The sequence below is a fragment of the Bactrocera dorsalis genome, chromosome 2, assembly GCF_023373825.1.
Source record: "Bactrocera dorsalis isolate Fly_Bdor chromosome 2, ASM2337382v1, whole genome shotgun sequence".
NCBI classification, from domain to species: Eukaryota; Metazoa; Arthropoda; class Insecta; order Diptera; family Tephritidae; genus Bactrocera; species Bactrocera dorsalis.
The window spans coordinates 31,190,801-31,204,065 of record NC_064304.1 but is presented as its reverse complement, the minus strand read 5'-3'; the positions used below and the strand labels follow the sequence as shown (position 1 = coordinate 31,204,065).

The 13,265-nt window shown below is 35.7% G+C and overlaps 1 protein-coding gene across 7 annotated transcripts in view; it reads left to right on the top strand.

Annotated features, from left to right (window-relative positions):
* LOC105231876 (acetylcholinesterase) overlaps positions 1-13,265 on the top strand; it is a 195,084-nt gene that overhangs the window by 108,991 nt on the left and 72,828 nt on the right. For all 7 annotated transcript variants that reach the window (XM_049449431.1, XM_049449428.1, XM_049449427.1 and 4 more), the window contains one exon: positions 10,312-10,454. In XM_049449431.1, the coding sequence (XP_049305388.1) occupies positions 10,312-10,454 (143 nt within the window). The remainder of the gene's footprint in view (positions 1-10,311; positions 10,455-13,265) is intronic.

Genomic DNA, 13,265 nt, shown 5'->3' with positions numbered 1-13,265 from the left:
ATCTTTGCTATACTATTGTTATTGTTGTTTGTTGCCATACTTTTTTCTTCGTTAACTTTTATTGTGTTTGCCGTTAGATAGTGTGTTACATGTATCTGTAGTGGTGTCGGACACGGTGATAGGCATACGTATATTTACGCTTTTCAAACGAAAACTGCATATGTTTGTGTGTGTGTTGTAGTGTGTGTGTGTTTGTTCTTATTGTGCGTACAAGCGATAGCGGTATCGATTTCTACAAATTACTTTGCTGGTAAGTTCCCACTCTCAGCAATAACAATAACAAGAATTCAATATATATAATTTTGATATACATAAATATTAATAGGCGTAGATACATAGTTATATACATACATATGCAGGATGAAATTGATCGGTTTATTTGCGGGTGCAAATATAATTTTGAAAATTTTCAGCGAAAGTTCAAGTCACTCTTGGAAGTTGTTTGAATTATACTCTGCCTACGTATCCAGCGTAATATTCATTTGGCTATGTATTTGGAAATTATAACATATAATATACTCGTAAGTGGGTGAATTGGGCAACTACGGCTACTTCGCATACAATACAACACAATTTGAAATTTCTTTTTATTCCTTCACCTTCCGTAAACAAATCAAGAAGAAATTAATATAATGGGATACAATTTTGAACCAATAATTCCTTTTGAATATTCCACTTTATGACCAAAAATTGTTCAAATCCAAAAACTATTCGAGACCCTACAGTAAGTACCGAATATTTGGATCCCAGTACCTAAAGTTGACTTTTGATCGAAAATATCGGTCAATGTGTGATATATATGTAATTGATTTTCAGGGATAATCCTTCTATGATAATAGTATTCTGTATGTCAAAATTTGATTGAACTTCCTTTAGCCCACATATACCTAATATAAAGGTTTTCGAACTTTCGGGTGACTTTGTATCGCACATATCGGCCAATATGTGAGTTATCTTAATGAATATGAGAGCGCGTGCTTTACTGATAACAGTGTATCTTAGTGCCTAATTTGGATAAAATTGAGCGAAAACTTGAGCGAGGGCCCATATAGCAAATATATAACAACCGGGTGACTTTACTCCATATCAGTGGTGTTGGCATGTGTGCTATCTTAATGAACCTCAGGGAACATTTTATTAGTGTGTGGCAATTAATAGAAGGTAGTATTGGAAAATAGATAAAATCGGGACGAAGTCAAGAAAGTATCGAGAATTCTTTATTTAAATCTCCCGCTTATATAGAAGACAGGGAAATTTTTCCTAGATTGGTACAGCTGTTCTCAATTATGATGCCAAAAATTAGCAAGCGCGATCTGTCAACCAGGTGTTTATAGCAACTACTTATTTCAGTCGACCTCAGTAGTGTTTGTCGGTTTTTACAATGACCGAAAATATTGATCGACGTAAATTTTGTGTTGCAAACGAATTTTCGAGTGCCGATATATTGAAAATGTTGCAGAAGGCTAATGGTGAATCTGCTCTCTTAAAAACGCGCACTTACGCTTGGTACAGAGCATTCAAGGAGGGTCGGGAGACCGTCGAAGCCATGTCTCGTTGTGGACGGCCTTCAACGAGTGTGAACGATGATAACATTAAAAAAGTGAAGTAGATTGTTGCCGAAAATAGCCATGTGAGCTTGAGAGAGATTGCCCACAAATTGGAGATGTCACACGAGAGCGTACGTACGATTATGCATGAAAAATTGGGCATGTAACGCGTTGCTGCAAGACTTGTTTCGATAGAGCTGAATTTCTTTTAAAAAAGGTATCGAGAACAGGTAGCTGCAGACATGCTGGATCTAGCCAATTTGGATTCCAGCTGCATGGAATGCATAATTACTGATGCCAAAACATGGGTCTTCGAATATGACACACCTACGAATCAGCAATTATCCGAATGGCGGCCCAAAGGTGCACCCAAGACGAAAAAACCACGCCAAAGCCATTCGAAAGTGAAGGTAATGCTCATTATTTTCTTCGATATTCATGGTGTTGTTCACTATAAATACTTTCCAACTGGTCAAACTGCCAACAAAGAGTATTATCTTGGTGTTATGAGGCGCTTACGAGACGCTATCCGTCGTAAACTTCCTATTTTGTGGGCTAACAATTCGTGGATTCTTCACCATGATAACGCACCATAGCACAAAGCCTTCATTGTGAATGAATTTTTGGCCAAACACTCAACAAATATCATTGAGCAAGCACCGTATTCACCTTATATGGCCCCCAGAGACTTTTTCTTATTCTGCACACTGAAATATCCACCACGGGAAACACGATTCGATTCAAATGAAGACATCAAAACAAATTCGACGCGAGAGCTGAAAGTCTTCCCGGAAAGTGACAATAAAAAGAGTTTTGACGATTGGAAGAAGCGTTGGCACATGTGTATTGCTTGGATGCTACTTTGAAGGAGATAAAATAAATTTGGATGATGATCGAAAAAATTTTGTTTTATTTATAAATTACCGACACTTTCCTGGCAGGGTGTATTATGATTTTCGTTTTTCTAACAAACCTTTTGTCGTATAAGTCGGTCACTCATACAGAGTTGAACTTCCATAACTCGAACTCTTGAATTGGCAATAGAGGGCAAAGTTTATACAGATTTCCTAGCATAACTCGAAGTCTCTTTAACTCGATTTTTTTTGTGGATTATGGTGATTCGAGTTAGGGAAGTTCAACTGTATATATATATGCTTGGATTCCATTCCTCTGGTTGACGGTTCGCAATTTAAGGTATTCCCATAGTTTTGATTCTTGCAAGAGGTCGGAGGTCCCAATGTCTCTTATGTACACACTTCTTGGTCAAATAATTTCATGGATAACGGAACCGATAACAGTAGAGATGAATTTTATTATTTTCATACCGAAATTAATTATATAAAATTATATATGCATATAAGTATGTAATCATGTTAGCTCTTTCTACCACAGCCTTTTCACTTCCTTTAAAGGTTATTAGGTTAGTATGAAATGATTTAGCTAATTACACTTACATTTTCTTTTGACATTAATTACTTTACTCTTTTCACTAAAATTACAAGAGCACTTTCTTACGCACATACATATGTACATGTGTATACACACATACGCATATAAAGTAAAATTTGGTATATATACACATCTGGAAACACAAAAATGCAAATTAGCCTTAAAAGCGGTATGTTTCTCACACACACACACATGTATAGAAATGAGTGAGTGGCGCTTATCGCACTTGATGTGTAATCGCAATCGCAAGTGGCAACCGCGGCGCGTTTAACACATTAAGGTGAAAAGTGGCACAGCGTGATAACAGCGTCCGACACACGCGCCCAACAACAACAACAATTAAATTTTGACAACAACCCACAATGCGAGTGAAACAGTGGTACACCCACTGCACACACACATAAAACACCAACTAAAATACGAACACGAACACAAACACTTACACCCACACATTCATATAAGCATATACACACATATACATCCATACATACATTTTCGTGTATGTGCATTTGTTTTTACATTCTGTTAAATTAAAATTGTGGCCGTAATCGTATTAATCTCTGTGCCGCAGCGCCCAAAAGTCGAAACAGTTGAATGCATGACAACAACAACAACAGTAACCAGAACAACAACAACAAAACAGCTGACGAAACAGATTAATGTGCGCGAACGAGCGAGCCTGCCGATAGCACCGCCAGACCGGAAGTGTACTTTCTCATGCATTTGTTATTTTTGTTGTTGTTGTTGTTCTTGTTGTTGTATATAATACGTTTTCGCTTACCCGCTGTTGGCATACTTTAACGATGCCATTTACATAATTGTAATTTGTTAAAAAATACGAACATTGTACTTGTGGTGGCGCGGCGGCGAATCCCGAGCGGATGTGTGTTCGTCGGCACTTTGAACAAAAACAACAACAGCAAAGCGTAAATAAAACAAAAAACAACAAGCCGCAAAGTGTGAAGCACATGGTGGAAGCGCAATAAAATGTAACGAGCTGCAAAAATGTAAAAAAAACAACAACAACAACAACGAATTGTGGTATTAAAACTTTTAATGTGGAAAAAATTTAACACATTCAGCAAAAGGAAATTATGGTTAAAGCATGCGAATGCATAATTTTGTGTCCAAATGAGTTGAGTGATATACATATAAATGGAAATTTCATTTATTTACGTAAATTTCAAATGTAAACACACTAATATGCATAGATAGTTAAATGTGTTGGAGTTGAAGGCCACAAAGGCCATTAATTGCTTTGGCGTACAATAACTAGAAAAAAACAGAAAACGCTAAAAAGTACAAAAGTTCCTTAAATGAACTTGATTTTGCTCTGTCAGTTCGTAAGACAGTTATATCCTACAGTGATCAGAACAGTGGCCAGCCACTGAGAGAAATGAGAGACTTTATTCTTGTTGCTGTTGTTGTTGTTGTAACGAATACCTAATGAGCCATTAATACCTTCACCGACTCCCTCTCAGTAAATGGCAAACTTAGAGTCGAGCCAGCAGCTATTTCAGGCAAACAGCTCGAGTTGCCGCGAGAAACGAGAGTGACCTTTGCCCAGCTTCATTCTGGATACTGTAGCAGGTTAAACTCTTACTTATCCAGAATAGACCCTGACAGATCAAAGATATGTTCATCTTTGCAAGCCCTGCTAATCCTACATATCTGACACCCTTCTTCCTTTGGTCCGACCTCGTCGTAACAGCACGTTTTCTGGGCCTACCGTTGGAGAACGTCGATGACAAGTTATGAAATTCTTACCACCCTAACGGGGATTGGGTACCCGTTACAACAACAACAACAGAAATGGGTTGAATTGGATCAATACTTCCATTAGCTCCCATAGACCTAATATCAAGATTTTCGAACTTCCTGTTGACTTTATATCATAACGAATGATCCAAATAGAGGTACTTTTTTTGAGTAGCCTTTTTATGAGTAAACAGTCATTTCGATTAGTTTTCCTTTAAGTTAGCGAGAGGATTGTTTATTATCTTCAAAGCGTTCATCCAAAATAAAATGCCAGAGAAATAATTTCCATATTTCATTTTATTATTAAATGGTCCAAAACCGGTTCCTTTAGGCTTTTTCTATGGTAATATACATACATATGATCGTCATTTCCCAAGCATAAACTTCTTTTAAGCTCTCTCAGAGGTATCTTGAATATTATAACAAGTTCGAGTTAGACACAAAGTTGTGTGAGTGGATTGTCTGACCAAAAATAGTACTCGAAAATGAGGGTTCACAGTAATAAAAAAGTACATCTACTCTTGAATGCTGTTCCTCAATAACAAAAAAGCACAAGAACGTGGCAAGGAAATTGTTCGAAGCCAATGAAAAATATACAAATCGTAGGTCCGAAAAATTTCGAAGACGATAGCAAAAGTAGATGAAACAACAGCAGCAACATCTACATAAACATTAACTTATAAACTAATAAGGCAAAACAGTTAGAAATAAGAAAAGCATGCATTAACTTCAGGCGCTCGCACGTGCAGCATGCCTTCGTATGTGTGTGTGTGTGCCCTTGTTTGTTACTCGCACTCACAACAAGTAGTTGGATATGCATCTGCATGAGGGTTTGTGCAGTGCATCTATTGTTGTTGTTGTTGTTTTTTGTTTGTTTTTATAATCATCTTGCCAATGTTGCTAATAAAGTACTTGGTGCTGTTACAATTCATAACAGTTGTCGTTGTTGTTGCAAATTTTCTTGTTGTTGTTGATGCCGTTGTATTATTGTACTTGACTTGCTACTCTTGACATTGTTTACAGCTGGCGCATTGTCGACTGGTTGCACTTGTCAGCTGCAGCCGCAAGCAAATACCGTTAGCACTGCAGAGAAACGTGTTGTCGGCAAATTAGTGTGAAACTAGGCGGTTAGGGTGTGCTATTAGTTTTTAATTTTGCTTGTGTTTGAGGGGTAATGCTTCCATATTAGTACTTAGATACGGTTTGGCAGAAATATTAGCTGGATAATTACGGGGAATTTGATAACTGAACAAAAATGGGTTTTTGAGGAAAAATTATGTCTATGAAAATATGAAAATTCGCGTAATTTAGTGAAGAGATTTACACTGAAAAAATACTAAGATATATTTGTATTTTTTTTTTTTCAAAAAAAGAGCAGAGAAACCCCTTGATTGAATTGCTCAATATTTTTCAATTTGACTCTTTAAAAAGTTTTTTATTCGGGCTAAAAGTGAAAAGTGTGAGTTGAGATCCAACACCTTTCACCTATCCGTGAAAAAGCTCACTGTCTCTCTCCTACTGCGAGTTCATCCTTTCTCAAAGGTATGTGGGCAGAGAAACGGCAAGTAATCCAAGTATCTTGTAATGAAATCAAAGTGTGTGAGAATTCCAGGATGCTCAGGTTTGCAGATATCGAATTACCCAGATTATCTTAGTCTGAGAGCAGCTTTCACGGCCATATATCTTCTTGATATGAACAGCAGCGTCCGTTGAAAACTCGAACATTTTTTCGCGAATATAGTATTTTCCAACATCTTCCACCATATAAAAATTTCGTAGAACAGCCAAAAAACTAGCTTTGGTGGTAACACACACATTTAAGCAATGGGTTCTCTGCAACAGTTCAGGGCAAGCCCTATGTATTTAACTCTGTCAGCAGGCCGAAGGCACGTTTCTCCCATTGATGGTAGATGCGCCTTCGGAATGTGACACGTCCCAATAAATTAAATCAATTTGGCCTAGCTAACTAGTTTTAAGCAGCGGGAAAAATACATAATTTTTTATAAAAACTCAATTTAACCAGAGAAAAAATGTCCATATGTACCGTTATTCAAATCCACTAAATTTTTTAATTTCCACCGGCTCCAGCACAACTTCTCAAAAGATGAGTTAACCGTAACATTAGATTTGCAATTTTTCCACTGGAATCAGTTGCGTCCTCTCCAAGTAGCGTGTGTGTGTGGGTGTGTGCTTGTAGACCTTTGTTTAGAGGGGTTTATCTCGTTTGCAACAACATTAGCCTTGACATGCATTCGCTTCTATCACTCATTCACGGTCGTAAACGCTTCGCTCGGTTTATTGTTTTTTAAGTTTGTTGTTGTTATTGTTGCTGTTGTTGTCATTGAGTTAAGTGGCCCATAGGCAATGCTTGATAACAATTTACCAGTTGTGAGCATTGAAGTGCCTCTTTGTTGTTGTTGTTGTTGTTTTTGTTTCTTTCCTTTTGGCGTGGCTTCTGCTGTACTGGCGTTGCCACGCAAAGCGTTTTCACGTGCATAATTGAAAAATGTCAAAAACACACACAAAGCCATGGCGCATAATTAATTATGTTCGTGTGTGCGTGTGTATGTAAGTATGTATGTACTTGGAATTTTCCGCTAAATAATATTCTGCAAATTTTTACTACGCGTAACGTTACGCACTTTCGCGGCAATGTGAAACAACAATAATAAAAATAATAACGAAAGCAAAAACCAAAACAGAAACAAAAACAAAAAGAAAAAGAAAAACAAAGGCAAACCAAATTGACTTTTCAGCATCGCTTAACCAGTAAGTCGTATTTTTCGGTTAACTCGCCAAGCTTCCTGCCATTCACTTCCCCCCAACACCTGCCTCTTTAGCAATTTGCGTTTAATTTTCACCGTGTCTGCATGTCCTTGGTGTCGGCGGTTGGTCGCAGCGCGCACCGTTAAGCTTTGCTGCTTTGTTTGCTTTACGTTTTAGCGTTGCGGAGTTGCCACCCGTTTGTTGTTGTGTCCTGCGGCGTTGCGCTGTTTACCGCATCCGCATAATCCCGCCGGGGACGCTTACTGGGGAAATGAAATTTTGTGAAATGACAAACTCAGATAAATGAACGAAACTTTGTGTAAAAGGAAATATGCTGCAAGTATTGAAATCGTCGAATGATGGTAGCAAGTTTTTTTAGTAACAAAAAGAAAACTTCGGAAAAATTGTGAATGCAAAATCCAAAAAACTAACGACAATAACTTGATGGACTTGATTGCATACGAAACTGTTAGAAAAAAGGTTGGGCCATCTAAATAACGTGACGGAATGAATTTAAGAATGAGAAGGGGCAACAGAAAAAAAGTGTTCTATTTTGTTACTTCTCATTCTAAATTCATTCTAACATTGCATGTATTTCGCTCCTACGATCCCGGTCATCTCTGTCACAACCCAAACCGAAAATACTAACTGTAACATTTGGCGATATATTTTCGTATCTTTATATATATTATTCTTGCTTTCGCAGTATTTTAGCCAGTGGGGTAAACATTTCCTTAGACAGTATAAGTATACATTATCTGATCAGAAATGAAACGGACTGACAGACAAACTGCAGTGCCAATGCTTAATTCTCCCCACACTTGTTATAAGCCTAGGCTGGGATGGCCTCGGTGACTTCAACAAATTTAGTTTTTTCGGTTTTGGCTGTATTTTGGGGCACCATTTGCTAGATTGTTGAATAATTTGATGTCATATTCATACACCCACTGTTCGTTCTCAATATTGATGCGTGTAATGAAAGTAGCGTTCTCAGCTCAGCTGTGATTTCGGTCAATATGGTACGAGTCTGGCATTTACATGCTTCATACCCAAAACAGTAATCAAAATGTTAACCAAAATTTTAACCGAAATATTATTTCCTTAATGATTCTGTAGTCATGATTTCGTTGGAAAAACAATATCTTCAGTGATATCGTCGTTTTACTTGTTTTTTCATAGTAAAAGGAAAGTCAGAAAAACCTCTCGCGTCAATAGAAAATTAAGTAGTATAGATTCTGTTTGCGCGGGCAGTTCAAATGGACCACTTAAATTTGATTAGATGGTACACACATATTTGTCTGTTCGTTATTTCCCAAGTTAAATTATTTTCAGGCACTCCCTGAAGTTTTAGCTTTGCTCAGCTTTAAACGTGGCAGCCCTTTATAATCATAATGACTCTAATATATTAAAATCAATTCTTTATTTTGCATTAAGCCAGTAAGTCTAAAATTTCGAAAATATAATATTATTTTACATCATTTTGTGCTCTACAAAAAAGGTTTTACTGATTCGATAAAAACATTCCTTAAAAGTTGTACGGAGTTAAAACTATACTTCAAATGCACTGAGAATTCTTGCTGTACACCGTGTCGTATGGGCAACACACAATCCGTTCCCACTACAGTCGGGTCCTAGTACTCTGAAGCGACTCTGATTTTTATCCGATCAAGGACTGTTAACCATTCACCATACCTCGAAATTACTTCAGGATTTTTTTCTGCCGCTACAAGAACAACAGCAACATAGAACTTTGAATGCAAAAGGTCATAAAATCCATTGGAAATGTAGAATGATTTCGGAACAGTTCAAACTGAATGTAAATAGCTTCTTTACTTTATATACTTTTTTAAGGATAAAACTGAAACATTAGTGGCATGTGCAAAAAAAAAACTTAGGAAATAGCTAATATCCTAATCGTACCTATTTCGTCACCTAAAATGCAAAATACCGCCACATCACTTTTCATAAGTTTGCAGGCGAAGGAAAAACGATATAATAAAAGTCACTCATATTAAAACAAAATTTGAGATTTGGTTATAAAATTGTTATATACTGGTTATAAAATGGTCATATATTGGTCATAAAATGGTTATATATTGGTTATTATATCTTACAGCGGTTTTCAATTTGTTTTTGATGATACGCTATTTTGTATTTTAGGTGACGATATATACATATTGCTTTACCATCTCGTCTGTCTTTGTTATAGCTGAGATTCATACTAACATCCAACAACATGAATTGAGAGTTTTGAACATTATCTTTCATAGAATAAAAGTATGATATCGTTAGAGTTTTACAAAATTGATTAGAATTTTACATACATATATTCGACAGAGAGGACTGGACAGTGACAGTAAAATTAAAGGTGGTACCATCCAATTTCTAGTTTAACGCTAGTTAGGAATGTACTACTCTTCTTAGATAAGTTATACAATGACGACGTCGAACTTATTTTGTTCTAATTTTAACGGGGATGATAGATAATTGCAGAAGTCGATAGCAGATAAAACTTTCCAATGTTCGATTCTTTTAAGAGCGGTTACATAAATTGAAAATGTTTCATATTTTTTCTGAGCCGATGAATGGGTATGACACAAGGTTATTTGAACGCGGAATCATTTGTGAAATGCCTTACTCGTCTCCAACGGGGATTAAAGACCACGAAAACGTTCGTGCCTTAATATACTCTCTAACTATGTAGCTGTAACATGTACATATTTAAACAATTTAATATGCTTTTCATCAAATTTCTGAAAATTTTCCTTTCTCCCTTTAATCTCTTACACAGGCACCTACTTTCTGCTTTACGATTTTATCGATTATTTCGATAAGGATGAGGCGACTTCATTGCCGCGTGATAAATATTTGGAAATTATGAATAACATTTTTGGGAAAGTAACACAAGCGGAACGCGAAGCAATCATTTTTCGGGTAAGTACATACCATACATAATTGTAAGGAACTCTAAATATGCATACCTAGATATACATATATAGCGTTTAACGAGATTTCTATATACATACATATATGTATCTTTAAGGCTTAATAACACAAATGCGTACAAATTAAACAACGTATAAAGGAATAAAATGCTGCGCCTTTATAAATTTGCTTCAAATTGAAAACCACACATTAACTAGCACGTATTTATATGTATCCAGTTAACAAAAATAAGTTGCCAAATTTCTTGACTTCATGCTGAAATCGGTTTTTCATTTCAATTCGTGGAAAATCCTCTTATTATACCGTAGACTGACTGTGTGGGGTGTGTGACTTCAAGTTTCTGCTAAAACTTTGATGGACGCAGCTCAAATTTGACAGACTTTGTCTGGTATTATATATTTTTGTGAATAATGTTTACATTATTTAGTAGGAATAAGTCTTGGCAATGTTCATTACTTGGAAAAATAATATATCGTTATTTTTTTCTATAACGGTTATGAATGATTAGGAATCGGTGCAATATTTATACGTTTAAATATTCTAAAAATAAATTTACAAGTAAGTAAATACTTGTTGGAGCGAATTTTGCTGCTTTACCATTTGTTTTTAATTTTTAGCCTAGAAGTGCCCTTGCTACTGCGATCCCCTATGCCAAATTACATTGTTATACTTGCATAATATATTAATTTAGTGCTTAGCATTTTTTAAGTTTTCGTTTAATGGCGTTTTGTGTGTGTGGAACACATCCTCACTTTTTTGCTAATAAACAAGTTTCTCGGATTTTAATTCGTTTTCTAATTCTGATAATTGCTATGTATTATACATTTACAACCCTACGAGTATACCTAAATACTTTTAGGTGGTACTAACAATCGTTAGTTGAACAAAACTATTATAATCTCTAGCAAGATTTTAAAAATAATTTACCGTCGACCTGTAGGGCGAAAGAGGAAGGAGAGGTGTGTGCTTCAATTTTTCAGGTTAAAAACGGCTTAGCTCGACTTCCGACAATATTAAAAGTTTTATAGAAAAAATTTATTTATATGACAAAGTTGAAGCTAATAAGCAGGTCTGCAATTTTTGTAAGAACGCTTTTTTCACATAACCTCAAATTATGAAAAATTCAAACATCCAATATTTTTGCGTTTTTTATTTTTTTCTTGTACAAAAATAAATTTTCTTTCACGAAATTTCGTGTACCTTCTTATGTCACACACACATCGTAATTTTTCTAAGGTAAAATATTAAGAAAGAAACCTCACTTCGACCTAAAATCGGTAAAACCCTAATTTTCAAGACAAAATTCACATGTCAAAATATCAGATTTTTTTAAAAAGTCTATAAGCTTTAAATTTTCTGAGATCCTTACTTACTGATAGTATTAAAAAATATACATTACTAATTCTTTTCAGCAAATGCAAAAAAGTGCCCACACATTTCGAAATAATATTACTAATATTTTTGACTACCCATCTTTGCTCTTGGCACCGTATTTCTCGTTTAAAGTATGACCTAGCATGAACAACTCCAACATACATATCGGCTTATAGCTCTTCTATATCATTATTAACTCTCGCTTACAAATGAACGAATTTCAACGGATCTTAAATTTCGAGTGGGATCACATTAAACGAATATAGCTATGGTATGACGTGAGATTTTTCTTGTTCAAAAATATATTTTTATCGAAAAACCATGACCATGATAAGCCTAATTCTGTACATTTAAAAATTTTGAAAATTTTGTTTTCTTCGAATTGGAGATATAAGTTGATTAATGTCGAGAAATCACTTGGAGGAATATATCAAAATTTTGCTTTCCTAGTGCGTTCTTTATTATATTAATATAACATAACCAAATATTTTTTAACCAAATTGCTCTTGCTTGTTGCGTTAATACTTCCTATCCTTTATTATCAATAGCAATGCCTCTATAAATTGCATGTTTCCTCAAAATGCTCAATTTTCAAGTACATTGCACATTTTCCATTCACCAAAAAAAAAACAAAAACACCGATCTTTTGCAGTTGTTCCTTTACACAGTCAATTTGCAACATATGAAGCTGTATTACAAGGAGGCCAGCAGCCGTCAGTTGCACCAATCAGCCAAGTGTGCAGTTACTCATTCTTTACGCAAGAATGAAACTCAATATTGGCACAAATGCTGGTTGGTTGACTTTAATAAAGTCGCATTTTTTTCACTTTTGGTGGCTGGACCCTTTAAACTAGGCGCCTGAAAATCGCCGTGTTGACATCATAGAGTTAGCAGAAGAGCTTAACGTCTCTTATGAATCGACTAACACATTTTGGTTAAAGTCTTGAATATGAAGGGCGTCAATGCTGAAACAGAAAAAAAATTAAATTCGCTGAAGGCACTGGGGTCATCCCAGGCGGGGCTAATACAAAGTGTGTGGGAAATTGGACTAAACGTTGGCACATTCTTATACTTGTAGGTTCGGAAAGGCAAAATAAAGATTTGTACTAAAATATTTGAAAATGTATTTGGCAGTCTGGGTCAATTTTGATCAAATTGTATAGCCACTACAACTATTAGCGCAAATATTAAACTATGCACTAGGACTTTTGCTCTACTCTTTTTGATAAATACTGTTTCAATTCAATTCAGCACTCTTATCAATTCAAGGACCGTAGTAAGCACCAATAAGGGGAAATGCTCTCTGCTAGGATATAAGAACCTCAGGAATTGTTTATGCATCTGCTGCCTATCTGAGATGATACTCCATATAATCATATTCCGAACACTTTAATTTCAATTTAATTGTTGATGACATTCCAGCAC